This window comes from Orcinus orca, chromosome 5 (assembly GCF_937001465.1).
Source record: "Orcinus orca chromosome 5, mOrcOrc1.1, whole genome shotgun sequence".
Lineage (NCBI taxonomy): Eukaryota > Metazoa > Chordata > Mammalia > Artiodactyla > Delphinidae > Orcinus > Orcinus orca.
In genome coordinates, this window is record NC_064563.1 from 16,195,591 (window position 1) to 16,210,580 (window position 14,990).

At 34.0% G+C, this 14,990-nt stretch overlaps 1 protein-coding gene across 3 annotated transcripts in view; it reads left to right on the forward strand.

Annotated features, from left to right (window-relative positions):
* Positions 1 to 14,990, forward strand: part of DHX36 (DEAH-box helicase 36) — a 59,655-nt gene that overhangs the window by 36,213 nt on the left and 8,452 nt on the right. For all 3 annotated transcript variants that reach the window (XR_007477537.1, XM_049710177.1, XM_049710178.1), the window contains 8 exons: positions 1,432 to 1,487; positions 2,965 to 3,029; positions 3,753 to 3,896; positions 6,225 to 6,342; positions 7,341 to 7,439; positions 12,080 to 12,253; positions 12,402 to 12,488; positions 13,414 to 13,497. Coding sequence is in view for 2 of the 3 variants with exons in the window: in XM_049710177.1 (XP_049566134.1) it covers positions 1,432 to 1,487; positions 2,965 to 3,029; positions 3,753 to 3,896; positions 6,225 to 6,342; positions 7,341 to 7,439; positions 12,080 to 12,253; positions 12,402 to 12,488; positions 13,414 to 13,497 (827 nt within the window). In the remaining variant the exon portion in view is untranslated. The remainder of the gene's footprint in view (positions 1 to 1,431; positions 1,488 to 2,964; positions 3,030 to 3,752; positions 3,897 to 6,224; positions 6,343 to 7,340; positions 7,440 to 12,079; positions 12,254 to 12,401; positions 12,489 to 13,413; positions 13,498 to 14,990) is intronic.

Below are 14,990 nucleotides of genomic sequence, written 5' to 3' on the forward strand. Positions count from 1 at the left end.
CAGATTTTCTCATTTTTTTTCCCCTAAAGTGTCTTTCACAGCTAGCTTGCTCAGACTGTAGAAAAAGTCAGACTGATAGATTGTTTACTGTAGTTCTAGAACATCACTCCCATCCTCTCCTTACTTTACCCATAGTGGAAAAGACTAGGTCTGCAACATTCTGGAACTGTCTCAATCTTTACGGTATCATTTCATTTGATCCTCTCTTACCTCTGTTCCCTTGCAAACTGAAAGTTATATCTGAAGGCTTGGTTCAATTCGAGTTAAGTATTTAGAGTTGATGTATTTCATATCATGTCACAGAGACAAGTAATTAAGAGCATTCTTTTTTAGCAATACCAATTGTTTGACAGCATTTTACTGCTTTTTTAAGTTCAGAGGGGTCATAGAGAGTCTATGGGGGAGCACCATGTCTCCTTTGAATAACAACAGTTCTTTATCTGGGGGAAATACAGCTATCTAGGGGTCATTTGGACACTCTTGCTGGAGATGTAAGTCAGGTTGCACTTTGGTAACTATATCTAACTGAAATTTACCCTTGCTTCCTTAACATTCTATCCTTCCCATTACTGTATTACATCAAACTTTCTGTCTATTGGCTAATAATCATGAATGGGCTTGAGCAACTTCATTTTGAAAGTTAAAACTTCTTATATTCCTAACAATTTTTTTTTAATGTGGGTCACTTTTGGAATGTATTACATTTAACCAGTGCTATTCAATTATTTTTAAGTAGGACATGGAAATTTAGTAAGTAATTTGCTTTAAAAATTTATTCTTTGTATGATTAAAGTAGGATTACCCAAAGTCTACAAACATATTCATCCATATTAAGCAAAACCTTTGGTCTTCAGTTAGTGGTGGGAATGGAGTTAATGATTTTTTTAATATAATTTGAAAAGAGAGCTTCCAACTTTTTTAAGCATTCTTTAGGAATTTAGAATTAACAAAAAAATATTAACAAGAACATAAAAAGAATAAAGTTGGTCTGATTATCAGGTGGCTTAGCATCTGAATTCATTGTTCCATATATATATACTTTTTAATAAATTTATTTATTGGCTGTGTTGGGTCTTCGTATCGCGCGTGGGCTTTCTCTAGTTGCGGAGAGCAGGGGCTACTCTTCCTTGCGGTATGCGGGCTTCTCGTTGCGGTGGCTTCTCTTGTTGCAGAGCACAGGCTCTAGGTGCGCAGGCTTCAGTAGTTGTGGCTCACAGGCTCTAGAGCGCAGGCTCAGTAGTTGTGGTGCACGGGCTTAGTTGCTCCACGGCATGTGGGATCTTCCCAGACCAGGGCTCAAACCCATGTGCCCTGCATTGGCGGGCGGATTCTTAACCACTGCGCCACCAGGGAAGTCCCTGTTCCATATTTTTTGATGGAGCTTTTCTGCAAGTATTTGTCTTAAAGTTTAATTTTCTTTTTAATTTTCAGACAGGTTTCTTATTATACCCTTACATTCACTGATGCCTACAGTTAACCAGACACAGGTATGTTGTTAAATTTATCTTTCAAACTGCGGCAGGCTTTAAGGACTGCTTATTGTAGGTTTTATTTTCTTTTATTTTTTTAATGCACATTTTCAAATAGTAATCCATATAAAAAAATACTTCTTTGAGAACCTTTGCAAATAAGTCTTCAGGGAATGATTGCACAAAAAGTTGAATAAGAGAGGCTAATCCACAAATCAAATTAGTTTTGTCAGCATTAGGGAAACGATTAAAGATTGGTTTTACCAAGAACTTGTTTGGGTTTCCTGAATAAAAGAAAAAGGTATGTGAATACCAATAAAAATAACTCAACCTAGAAATTAATAATCGACATGTACAGCTTGATATTTGAAATTTTGATTTAACAGAATTAGTACATTTGCAGGCATGAGATTTCAATAATGTATTATTATGGTTTTGGATGTTTTGGCTCTGTCAGATGCAGGGATTTCTCTAGTTAGAATGAACACTGCTTTCTCAAAGGCAAGGTGATTTTCTATTGTTTGCAGTTCCTGGTAGAATGAGATGGATCCATTTTTCCACTCTTTGTAAGAAAATATCATGACATTTTTTATTGAGAGCTTTTTAATATCCTTTCTGCTGGTACCTTAGTCCTGAGTAAGGCTCAGCCAGCTGGATTAGATACAGAGTGCATACCTGAGGGAAGAGAAGAGGAAAGAGAACTTTTGATTCCAAAGATTGGACAAAATTGTATCCAGTGTGGAGGTACTGCCATCTCTGACACCCTCACTGTAAATTATTTATTCCTTTCTTAGAGAATATGTGACTAGACTGGCAAACAACATTTTCTTTATTCATTATCATTTTTATAAACGAGGGGATAAGTTTATGCATTTTTTTTGCTTTTCACTCAAGGTGGTACTTGCCATCATGACATTGTAGGATTCGCTATGTGAAGGGGATTTTTTTTTTTTAATCCAGTCAAAAAGCTAGTATACGGTGGCACAGCCAGCTGACGTTCATTCTGATGATTGGGCATCTGCCTGGTTGGTTGGTGATCTTACCTTTATACTTTTGGGTAATTCATAATTCTTATCTTTAAACTTCTGTCCCTCTTCCTTAAAAGTTTGATGTACAATAAGACGTTTATACTCTCCAGCATTTGTTAAAAAACAAATTTTAAATTATCATATTTAAATATTATTAGTAATTTATATACTACTTAAATATCTATAAATTCAAATTATCTCTATATTTAAATTATCACATTTCATTGAAATCTTGTTTGTGGTAAGGTTCTGACATCTGTGGGAGATTCAGTTTGGTTTACCAAAAGAATTCTCTGGTATTGAAGATGATGTATACCGTATAAATATATCTATAAATATTAGATGCATATGTCAGTGAACACAGAATTGCTAAAAATGAACAGTTCCTGAAGTAATTCCTCTATTTGCAAGAATGATGTATCAGAAATTAGTTTACTTTTGGGATTTTGATGTATTTATTCTTACAGGTATTTAAAAGAACCCCTCCTGGTGTTCGGAAAATAGTAATTGCTACCAACATTGCAGAGACTAGGTAAAAATTGTTTTAATTACCAACTACTGATGATTACATTAGTTTTGAGCCCCATAAATTAACAACATACTTTAATCTTTTTCTTCTACAAAATACTTTGTAATTTCTTAAAAGTAAAGCTATTTTAATTTAGTTACGGTAGTGAACATAGGTTTCGTGGAGTTTTTTTCAGCGTATACTAATGTTCTAGCCTCTTTAGAAATAGCCTATTAAGTGGTTGTTTTAACGCTTTCCTAAAGAAGCATGGGGACTGAGGTCAGTTTTTCTGGCTGGGAGTAGAATTGTTCGGTAGTTTGGTAATTAGTTATATACAACATTTAAAATATATTGTATTCCCTTGGAGGTACTACTATACCAGTATGGTAGCTGGAACAGATTGTTCTGTGGAAACTGATATTAAATCATGGAACTGGAGGGCTCATAAAGCTAGGTACAAAAGTCCTCAGGCAAGTTGTGAAGTTTGGCTGTAGGCAAATAAGAATTTAGCACATGATCTGTAAGATTGGCCCTATGTGCTGCCACTGAAGCTGCTGATGCTGCCTGTGATTTGGTGCTTGATCCCCCTTATGTTGGTAACTGGGAGGAGTGGTGAAAATCCAGAACTGCTAAAAATCAAATTGATTTAATAAAAAATGCTTTAAAATCCCTGTTTGTAGGCCTGTTATCGGTTAATGTATTCTTCATGTGTTTTTAACATTTTTTAAATATTTATTTTCTAAACAGCATTACCATAGATGATGTAGTTTATGTAATAGATGGAGGAAAAATAAAGGAGACACACTTTGACACACAGAACAACATCAGTACAATGTCTGCTGAGTGGGTTAGTAAAGCTAATGCTAAACAAAGGAAAGGTCGAGCTGGAAGGTAAGATGGGACCTTTGAATGAAGCCTTAAAAACAAAAAAATTTTGTGTAGCAAAATGTGTTGGTGGCATTTAAAAATATTTATTTAGGACAGTTACCTTTCATATTTTTTAAAACTAACTGCAGCACGTTTTTAAATGGGAAAGTTGTTTTAATCATAGTTGCTTTGGAAAAACTATCCTACCAAGTTTTCTATTTTATGATATTTCTACCTCTCATTCCTCAGTCTGCTTAATTAAAATTAATATTATTTATGTTATTAGCTATATTACTTATAATTGTGTTTCTTTTTAAAAAGCATATATTACTAATAATGATAGCTATTAATAATATTTGAATGTCAGATCATCTCATGGATACTTTATATACATTAACTTGCTTAATCCTTACCACAATGCTATGAAGTATAGGTTATTATCTCTATTTTAAGGGTAAAGAAATTAAGGTACAAAGAAATTAAGTCATCTATCCAAAGTCACACAGTTTTGTAAGTAGCAGAGCCAGGATTTGAAGCCAGGCAGTCTGGCTGCACAGTCTGTGCTCCTCATGAGTATACTTCACAGCTGTGCTGGGTTTTCACTATCAGTTACCGATGAAAGCACAGGGAAAATACCTTTTCCCCACTGATGTGGTGATAACAGAAGAAATAGAAATATCTCTGTTTTAATGGTAGGAGAAAAGATTTGCCTTTAACACAAATAATTGCACTTATTATTTGTTGTAATGCATACTTCACAGTATTTTTACACTCTTACTCATATGAGTAGTAGAATCATGTCTGGAGTTTTAGAAGAGAGTTTTTATTTTGCCTCTTACACGTAGAATAAAAAGATTCCTATTAATCTTCAAATACTGCCTTAAGTAAAGAAAGGAGAGTTGAAAGAAAATTTTACAGACCATTTTATCAGTCCTTTAAGTTTGTACTATATCTTTAAAGCTCTGACTCACTTGCTATGATCTTTGCTGATTATCCCAGTATAACTTGACTTCCAGGTAGTTTATTAGATTATGCATTTGGTGCTGTTGAGCATAGTCACGGCTTAATTCACGAAGTGTACCTTCTAATCAGTTAACCAGGGCATACCTTGATTGGGGACCTAGCAGGATTAGAGTTTTCCCATGCAGACCTGTCATTACTGGATACTGATTCAAAAAGTATTCACTGTGGTGAATGGGTTTTGGCACACTTTTATAAATGAATAGTAAACACACTAGGCACACTAGGCCTTAGATTTGATCCATGAGAACAATTATGGAAATAGAGTAAATGAAGTATTACATTTTATCTAATTCTTCATCCCCACTATCCTGGTGAAGGTTAACTGTGGAATTACAGTGGGTTTTTTTCCTAATTGAAGTATAGTTGGTTTACAGTGGTGTGTTATTTTCTGGTGTACAGCAAACTGATTTCGGTTATACGTATATATGTATATATACACACACAGTGTTTAATTCAAATGGAAAATAGTCCCTTGTGGACTCTCTAGATATAAATTCCTTTAGCAAAGCTAATTAGATTGATAATTATGTTGGAGGCCAGAGCAAACTATATTAACTACGTGGTCCTCAGTGGAGACCCTCTTACTTTTAGTTTCTGCAGACATGTAATATACTAGATAATGGGTCTTGGTAGACTCATGACAGAAATAGGTAAGATTTTTAGAATTAATTTATTCCTATAGGAAAGGGCCTCCCCCTCCTTTAACAGCAAGCGCCTACAGAAATATTTTTTTCTGCTTGAAGATGAATGAATTCATTAACCTCTTCATATCTGTCCTTAACATTGTACAAAGAATAGTATCATTAAGGTCACTAGGTGCAAACAATAACCATTTCTGACATCCCTCTGAGAACTCAATAAATAGCACATACCTAAAAGCTTTTAAAATAATATAGACAGGTTAACATAATACCGGGATTATGCATTTTATATTTTATAAATATATAAATGCATTTTATATTTTATAAATATATAAATATATTTATAAAAATATAACATAAAATGCTCACAAGGCCCAAAGAGATTAACCTACGTATACTGCTGTTATTGTGAATAAAAGTCTGGAATCTGTAAGATAGAAACAGGGAACCAAATTATTGGTAGGGGGAGGCAATCCTGTATCTTTTAGAACTAGGACTTAGGGTTAATGGATTTAAGCTTATTCAAAACAGGTGGGGAGAAAGAATATGTGATTAATAAAAATGAAATAATAAGTAAATTAGTTATGGTGTGGCTTGAAAGAAATATTGACTACTTCCCCTGCCTAGTCTTTTCTCTGGAGTTCTAAAAAGTCACTGATAATACACCCCCCGCCCCTTTTTTTTTAAGAGTTCAACCTGGTCATTGCTATCATCTGTATAATGGTCTTAGAGCAAGCCTTCTAGATGACTATCAACTGCCAGAAATTTTGAGAACGCCTTTGGAAGAACTTTGTTTACAAATAAAGGTAAATTAGCTGGGAGAGTTAAGAAAGTAAATAGGGTTCTAGTTTTCAGCATCTTTTATAGAGGAAAGTAGTATACTAATCTGCCAGAAAGAATTTTTACCGTGCATTTGTTTTTCTCTGTGTGTTAGTACGGTTGATCCTTGAACAGCGTGGGGATTAGGGTTGCCAAAAATCCACTTGCTGCCTTTTCTGCCTCAAAAACAAAGGAATTGATAAATGACTCACCCAAGGGTGGTTAGTTGAAACAGTTTGGGTAGAATCAGGACTCAAACCCTAGTTCTTTTGATTCTACATATTGTGACCTCTGATTGAACACAAACCTTTCCCCACGCTTAATTTAAAAATCTGTAAAAATAAAAATGCAAGTACTATATTTATTGAAAAAAAATTGGTGTGTAAGTGGACCCATGCAGTTCAAAAAAGGTCAACTGTAAATTATATTTTTTAAAGCTTTGATCAGTTATTGACTAAACAGTTTTAAATTACATACTGCTCTGGAGCCAGACTACCTGGGTTTGAATCCCACATCATCCTGTGGCAAGCTGGTTCTGTTATATTGGGCAAGTTATTTAAATTAACTTCATATAAAATTCTTAGAACAGTGCCTGGCACATAGTAAGTGTCCAGTAATTGTTAGCTACTGTTGTTATGTCTTAAGATCCCTCATTATAGACTACTTACCATTTTTTCAGCATCTTAATGTATTTTGATAAAATTAGCTGCCTTATTTTGTAGGTAATTGGTAATCAACTTGTTTGTTGAGATTTTAACCAGCTACTTTTCTCATTAATAGAGTTGGTGGGTGTTAGAAAGTAGTATGTTGGCCTTTAAACATGTTTTTATAGAATCACAAATATAATTTTTACTTATTCTGGTAAAATAACTAACTTGAAAATCGTGTATAGGTTTGATGCTTTATTTTGAGTCAGTGACACAGGCAGGATTAAACTGTTATGTCAATATATGATATATGTTTAATTGTATTTGTCTCTCCCCAGATTTTAAGGCTAGGTGGAATTGCTTACTTTCTGAGTAGGCTAATGGATCCACCATCGAATGAAGCAGTGTTACTTTCCATAAAACACCTGATGGAACTGGTAAGTTTGATTTTTAAAAAAATTCTAACTTAGAGTGTTAAAGTAAGTAATCCAGCTAATTATAAAATTTACTTTCATTGTGGCAAGGTAGGCCAATGAATGTGCAGTGCCAGATTGATTCACTTTTTGGCTATTCAGCTTGGAATATGAAATATAAATTAGAAAGTTATAAAATGATACCTTTGTGAGTTTTCTTATACTGGGCTCTTTCCACACAAGTTTTTTCATTATAGGCCTGATTTCAAATTACATAAAATTTTGAAATCTTTCAATTACTGGTCCTCTTCATTTGTATTCTAGAAATGAATTTGGTTGCTTTATTCTACTCTTTCTGATTACCATAATGTTTTTAGAGCTTTTGTCAAATCCAGGTAACTTAATAACAGTGTGAACATTTTATAAAGGCAGCTCTTCTATTTTTGAAGGAATACTAGCAGGTGGCTTTTCTCCAAAATATCCTATCCCCCTACCTATCATTTTATTCTTACAGCTTTTTCCCTTAGATTCTTTTATGAAGTCAGTGTTTTGAGGAACTAGTTTCAGTGTCTTAGTCAAGTGACCACTTAGTTGGTAGCCATCCCTTCATGAGACCATGTTGAGAAGCGGCACAGGACTGGAGAGAATTAGTGAGTGAGTTAACACCCAAAGTGGAGAGAAAGAATAGAGCTGTGCGTTCCAACACAGTAGCCACTAGCCACAGGTGACTGTTTAAATTTAAATTTTGAATTAAATTACAAATTCAATATCTTGGTCACACTTGCACATTTTAGATGTTCAGTAGGCACATATGGCTAGTGGCTACCACATAATCAGTGCAGAAATAGACATTTCTGTCAATGCTGCAAGTTCTGTTGGTTAGTACTGGGCTAGAGGATGCTGAAGATGTATTTTACGTATTTCAATTTTATTTGTGCCCATCCATGTAGATAAATTTGAGAATTTGGTCCATGTAAAAATAAGCTCTTAATGTGAGTATTAAGTTGTTTAAATGAAAAGCATTGTAACTTATCTGACCATCTTTGTTGGAATTTGGATTAGATTTAGTGAGGTTACTGGTATTTTAGGGAGCAGTGCGGTTTTACTCCTGACCTCTCTTCCCCTCCAGACTTTTATCGAATAGAACAGCAGTAGAGGGCTACGGGGTGATCAGAGAATCAACGTATTATTTGTGGTAGAGACAGACAACCAGAGGGCGGCTGGAGTCTGAAGCCAGAGTGGGATGACTTCCTCTCCCAACTGAATTTAAGAACCAGTCTTTACTTAGCCATTTGTAGGCAACGAAATTGTGAAAAGGCTTGGAAAATCCTTGCCAACAGTAGGGTCTGAAGCCTACATTTTGAAAAAAAACTTCTTATTGTGCAATATAGCATGCCCATCCAGGGTAAAAGAGTAAAACAAAAATGTCCAGCTTAATGGTTTATCACAAAGTGAGCACTCTTATTTTTATTCATGTCAAGAAGTTAAGAACATTTCCAGTATCCTAAAAACCAACTTCCTACCCTCGCCCAATTACTCTACTCTCAGGCTCAAAAATAACCTCTATCATGACTTTAATGGTGGTCTCTTGCTTGTTTTTCTTGATGGTTTTACCATACCAGTATACATCTTTAAAGAGCTCAGTTTAACTTGGCCTTTTGCGAACTTTACATGAACTCACACAGGATGTGTTTGTTTTTTTTTTTTTTGCAAGGGGAATGGGGTTCTGTATTCTTTCACTGAAACATTGTGAGATTCATGTGCATTATTGCTTTCAGCTATAGTTCATTCATTTTCATTTCTTTACCATATTTTATTATATGACTACTGAAAGGCATTTTTGTTATTTCCAATTTGAGGCAGTTACATATAGTGCTGGTATGACTGTTCTTCAATATTTATTGTTTCTTGGTGCACGTGTTTAAGTATTTCTCATGGGTGTACACTTGAGTGAATTCACTGAGTCATAACGTATGTGTATGATTAACTTCGGTAGGTAATGCCCAACCATTTCCCAAAGTTGTCAAACTACTTACACTCCTACCAGTATCAGTGGTAGGTGAGCATTCTCAGCTCTATAGCATCACCAACCTGTAGTCTTTTATTCTAAGCATGTTGATAGGTATGTAGTAGTTTTGTGGCTTTAGTTTGCATTACCATGACTGCTGTTGAATTTGTAGGCAGCTTTTTATGCTTATTGCCCATTTGGATAGTCTCATTTATAAATTATTGATGCCTGTTTTTCTATTACATTGTAGGAGGTCATTATATATTCTTTGTGTACTCTTGATCTGAGACTTTTGTCAGCTGTGTATTGCACATGTCTGTATTTTTACCTTTTCACTTTCTAACAGTGGTTTGATAAACTGAAATTCCTAATTTTAATGTGGTCAGATGTATCAGTCTTTTTCTTTATTGTTACTGCTTTTTGTCCTTTAATAAGTTTTTCTCTACCCTGGAGTCATGACGATATATTGTTTTAACTTTGTTTTCTTTTTCACACTTAGCTATATAATCCATCTGCTGTGTGTGTGTGTGTGTGTGTGTGTGTGTGTGTGTGTGTGTGTGTGTGTGTGTGTGTGTGTGTGTGTGTGTGTGTGTGTGTGTGTGTGTGTAGGTGAGGTAGGAATCAAAGTTTTTAGATATGTAGAGCAGTTGACCGAAACCATTTATAGAAAAGTTCATCCTTTTCCTCTTTGTTCTGCAGCCATAGTCATAGATCAGGTGTCTATGGATTTATTTGTCCGTTTGTAGGCTCTCCTTTATTCTATTGGTGTATATTTCTATCTTGAGCTGGTGTCACACTGCCTTAATTATAATATTGAGTCTTACCAAACAAGAACATGATCTGTCCCATTGATTTAGTTATTTAATCTCTTGGTGTTTCAGCGTTTTCTGTGTATTATAGAACTTTTTAAAAGATTTATATCTGGTTTGTAGTATTTCTGGATTATATTCAGACTTCAAAATTTTTCATTTTCTTGTGAGTCTGATATACAGAAATCAAATTGGTTTTGAATGTTGACCTTGCATTCATCAATGCTATGAAACCCACTTACTCTGATAACTATATGTAGATTTTTGAGTACACAGTCACATCTATAAATAATTGCAATTTTATTTATTTCTTTCCAGCTGTCATCCAGGATCCTTAGTACAATGTTGAGCAGAAGTGTTATGATAGTGTGCACTCTTACGTTCTTATTCTCAAAGGAAAACCTGTCAAAAATTCGTTGAGCATGTTTTTTGAAGATTTTTGGTGGAAACTATCAAATTAAGGAAGTTTCTATTCTTAATTTACTAAGAGATTTTTATCATGCATGGATAATGGATTTTATCAAATACCTTTTCTGCCTCTAATGAGATTATACAATTATGCTGTTTTTTTATGTTAAATTTGTAATATATTGAATTACATTGATTTTTCAATTGTTAAACCAACTTTCATTCCAGAAACAAACCTATCTTGCTGGGATTCAGTATGCCATTATTTTATTTTGAGTTTCTCATGCGTAAGATTATTTAGTTTCCCTTTTTCCAGATGTCCCTTGTCAAGTTGGTACCAAGATTATGCTAGGCTCAGAAAACAAGTGGAGAGGTTTTGTTTTGTTTTTTTCCTATTCACTGAAAGAGTTTTTATAAGATTGAGGTTATTTCCTCCATAAATGTTTAGTAGAGATCTTTGTCTAATGAGACATTTGAGTTATTTTTGTTCTGGTTTTTAATTTAAATTTTTACATTTTTATACAGTTTTTAAAGGTTACACTCCATTTACAGTTATTACAAAATATTGGCTATATTCCCCATGTTGTACAATACATCCTCGTAGTCTGTTCTACACCCAGTAGTTTGTACCTCCCACTCTCCCACCCCATAACAAACTAGTGGTTGGTTGCCAGTGAGGGGGGGTGGGCAATTGAGTTATATTTTTTATTATTTTTGTTGTTGTTCAAATCTTGTTATTTTGAATGTGTACTAGACATTGTATTTACAGAGGTCTTTGTAGATAAAAACTTGGAGCTTGGGGTGATGGTAATTTCTTCCAGAGAGGATTTATGTTGCTTCTTCTGGGAAAAGATGCCCCAATGTTGGGTTCACTTCCTTGGACTTCTGTCCCTCCCCTAATCCTGGACTTGTGATTTTTGTAATTCTTTTGTAACTCCTCAGTCTTCAAGCAGCTTTTCCATCTGTGCTCAGTAGGATGATTGGATCAAATTACCTAGGTAATCAGAGCAGAAGTCACCCCGTTGTGGGGGGTTCTAGATAAATATTTTATCTCTTGCTCTCCTGTCTCATGTCTCCTAAAGTACTAGAATCTAGGGGCTATGCATTCTATATTCCAAATATGTAATAGTGTCTCATTTTTCGTTTTATTTCTCCTACAACTCTTGTACTTTACTGGGTGATTTTATTTGAAGACTTACTGGTGTGTTATTTCTCTCATTTCTCTTCCACCATTTATAGTAAAGCCAAGTTGTTTCTGTTTAAGTTTCTAACCTTTGCTGACCTCAAAACTTATGTTGCAGACTTATGTTTTGATGAAGAGAACTAAAGCTGAACAATATTAGGGCATTTGGACTTAAGAGTGGCCTATTATATTTTTCTTAAGCAAACTAAAATGTGGTGCTTACAATGTGTTTTAAACATAAGCTCTTACTTTACAGAACGCTTTGGATAAACAAGAAGAATTGACATCTCTTGGAGTCCACTTAGCACGATTACCAGTTGAGCCACACATTGGAAAAATGATTCTTTTTGGAGCTCTGTTCTGTTGCCTCGACCCGGTGCTCACCATTGCTGCTAGTCTTAGCTTCAGAGATCCCTTTGTGATTCCACTGGTAAGAAAGATACAAGTAAAAGCCCAGGTATTTTTAGATACACAGGGTAGTTGTTTTCTTAGATAGATTTTTCATTGGCTTTTTATTAGAATGCCATTCTCTGTTATATACCATCAGAGCAATTTAAGTTGCCTTCATCTGTTTTAAGGGAAAAGAAAAGGTCGCAGATGCAAGAAGAAAGGAATTGGCAAAGGATACTAAAAGTGATCACTTGACAGTTGTGAATGCATTTGAGGTAAAAGGAATATCTTTAAATTTTAAAAATCTGTATTATAGTTATCAGGAATAAACTGCTAAGTGAGAATGCCTAAAATTAGGTGAACATTTGGAAAAAAATTGTACATCATTTTTCAATTTTGTGATAGCTCATTACATTTACCCTTTTGGAAAAAAGTCTATATTTGTGTTTTGATAACAATAGAACAAGTGAACAATTTATTTTAAAATTTTATTTGCTATTATTCTTTTGTATCTTTGTCTTACATTTATGACAGAAGGTCCCTTTTCATTAATAAACTATGCATGTATTCAGATTTAACATTTTTGATAGAGCATGATAGTCATGTACACTATTCAGGATAAAGAGACTTTTTCTCTTATAGACAAGCTTATCCGAGGATAAACATTTATCATCCATCTTTGCAACATTTAAATGTAATTTGGTGTATAGAGACAGCATCTTTTTACTGTAGTTCTAGTCTCAGTTTTGTACTACCTATTATGGGAAAGTTTATCCTTTTGAGCTCATTCAGTATTTTCTTTTTTCCCATCTTCCCTCCTTCTCTAGCTTAAAGCAAAGTAAAACAATATATTTTTGAAGTTGAAAATATATAATAGCATTGAAATTTGTTCAACAGAGTGCTCATTTTGATTAATACAATCATGTACAGAATGATGCTATTTTATGTAAAATGCACAGTATGTTACTATATAACTTGCTCTTTTTTGTGTAAAGAAAGGTCTGCAAATTCAGTTTTGGTTATCTCTTAACAACTAGGATCATGGGGAGTTTATGTTTTTTTAGTTTGTTAATTTGGAAATTCTTTGAATTTTTTACAAGAAAATGAAATATCAGTAGAAAGTAAAATTATTACCAAAATAAAGACAAACTGGTAAGCAGTCTTTGCTTTGGGGAACAATATCAATACTTTTCTTCATAGGGCTGGGAAGCAGCTAGACAACGTGGTTTCAGATATGAAAAAGACTATTGCTGGGAATATTTTCTGTCTTCAAACACACTGCAGGTAATGGTGAATGTTTTGAAGTGCTTCTCATATGGTAGGTTAGGGACTTATATGTATTTTGTGTAGTCAAATCTATAGCAAAAAGTTAAGTTTTTGCTTAACTTTTGTGTGAGTGTGTCTTATGAAGTTGAATCATTATACAGAATCATAAAAGGAATCTTTATTACATCAACTGCATCAAAACAAAAAAAGGTGTATAGCATAATAAACAAAAAACTAACGGCTAAGAAAAAAAATGAGCCCAAAGTTTAGCAGGAAAACACAGAGAGGCTCGATTACTGTTCCTGCACCATTTTGATGATTCATCCTGAAAATTTTCACTAATACTCCTAAAATCTGTTTTAAAATCTCAGAGCGAGTATCTTTTCTTTAACTTTTGGGTAGGTATTTTTATCTTCAACTGACTTAGTGTAGTGAGAAAACACTGGACAGGAGGCACTTGTGAAATAGAAGAAAGTGAACAATTAACAGGGCAGATGCACATCAGACTTCAAACTCTGCACTGAACTGGAGAAGTGATCTCAAGCCAGTGGGAGTAGAAATATCCTCACCTTCCCCCATTACATGTACACTCCATCTTTGTGGCATAGATTTAACAAATCTACGGGAGTAAAAGAATCCAGAATCTAGAATATTTAATCAAAAGTGCCCAAACATTAACAGAATGAAAAGAAGGGTAATAACTCTGAAAGATACTACAGCCAATGGAAAAAAAGGTAATAGGTGTCTCTACATAGAAAATTTAAGAGTAATTGAATATGTATTTAGAGATATATTGTAAGAACATTTCCCTTAAGTGGAAAAAATGAAGTACAGTATGAAAAAAGATGGTTGAATCCAACCAAGTGTTTTTTGAAAATATTATATCCAGTCAAGATACTAATTCAAGTATAAAGAAAAATGACAGGCATTCAAGAAAGCACTTGAAATACTGCACCCATGAGTTGATCTTGAAATATTTACTGACAATGAAATGCTGCCTATTAAGAAGTGAATCAGAAAGAATTCAGGAATGGAGAGTACATGCTAAGTCAGCTGGTGGTAGATACTGAAACTAAATATGGAAAAATGCAAAACAGTATTGGGAATTATGGATACAGAATAAAGGTTATTATCCTGAACAATATAAAATAATGGTGATAGAAACCAGGAGATGACCTAGAGAGTCAGTTATAAGAGAATGTAGGTGGGGAAACTAAAGTCACATAATTCATAAAAGGGATATATATTTAAATGTGACAATTTTATGTCTCATAATCTCTTACTTTAAGCTCGCAAGGATCCTTTATTAAATATCTCATGATTATAAGAATGTTAAGATTCATCTAGTTCAGTTTCATTTCTTTTTAACTTCCTTAAATTGAACTAAAATTAATTTGAATGCTTTTGTAAAAACAGCTTCTATATTTACGTTATCCCGTTATTAGGATAGCATTTTTGTCTAATTCTTCTGTCCGTATAAATGCATAGTAAGTGTCTGCAATATTTACTTA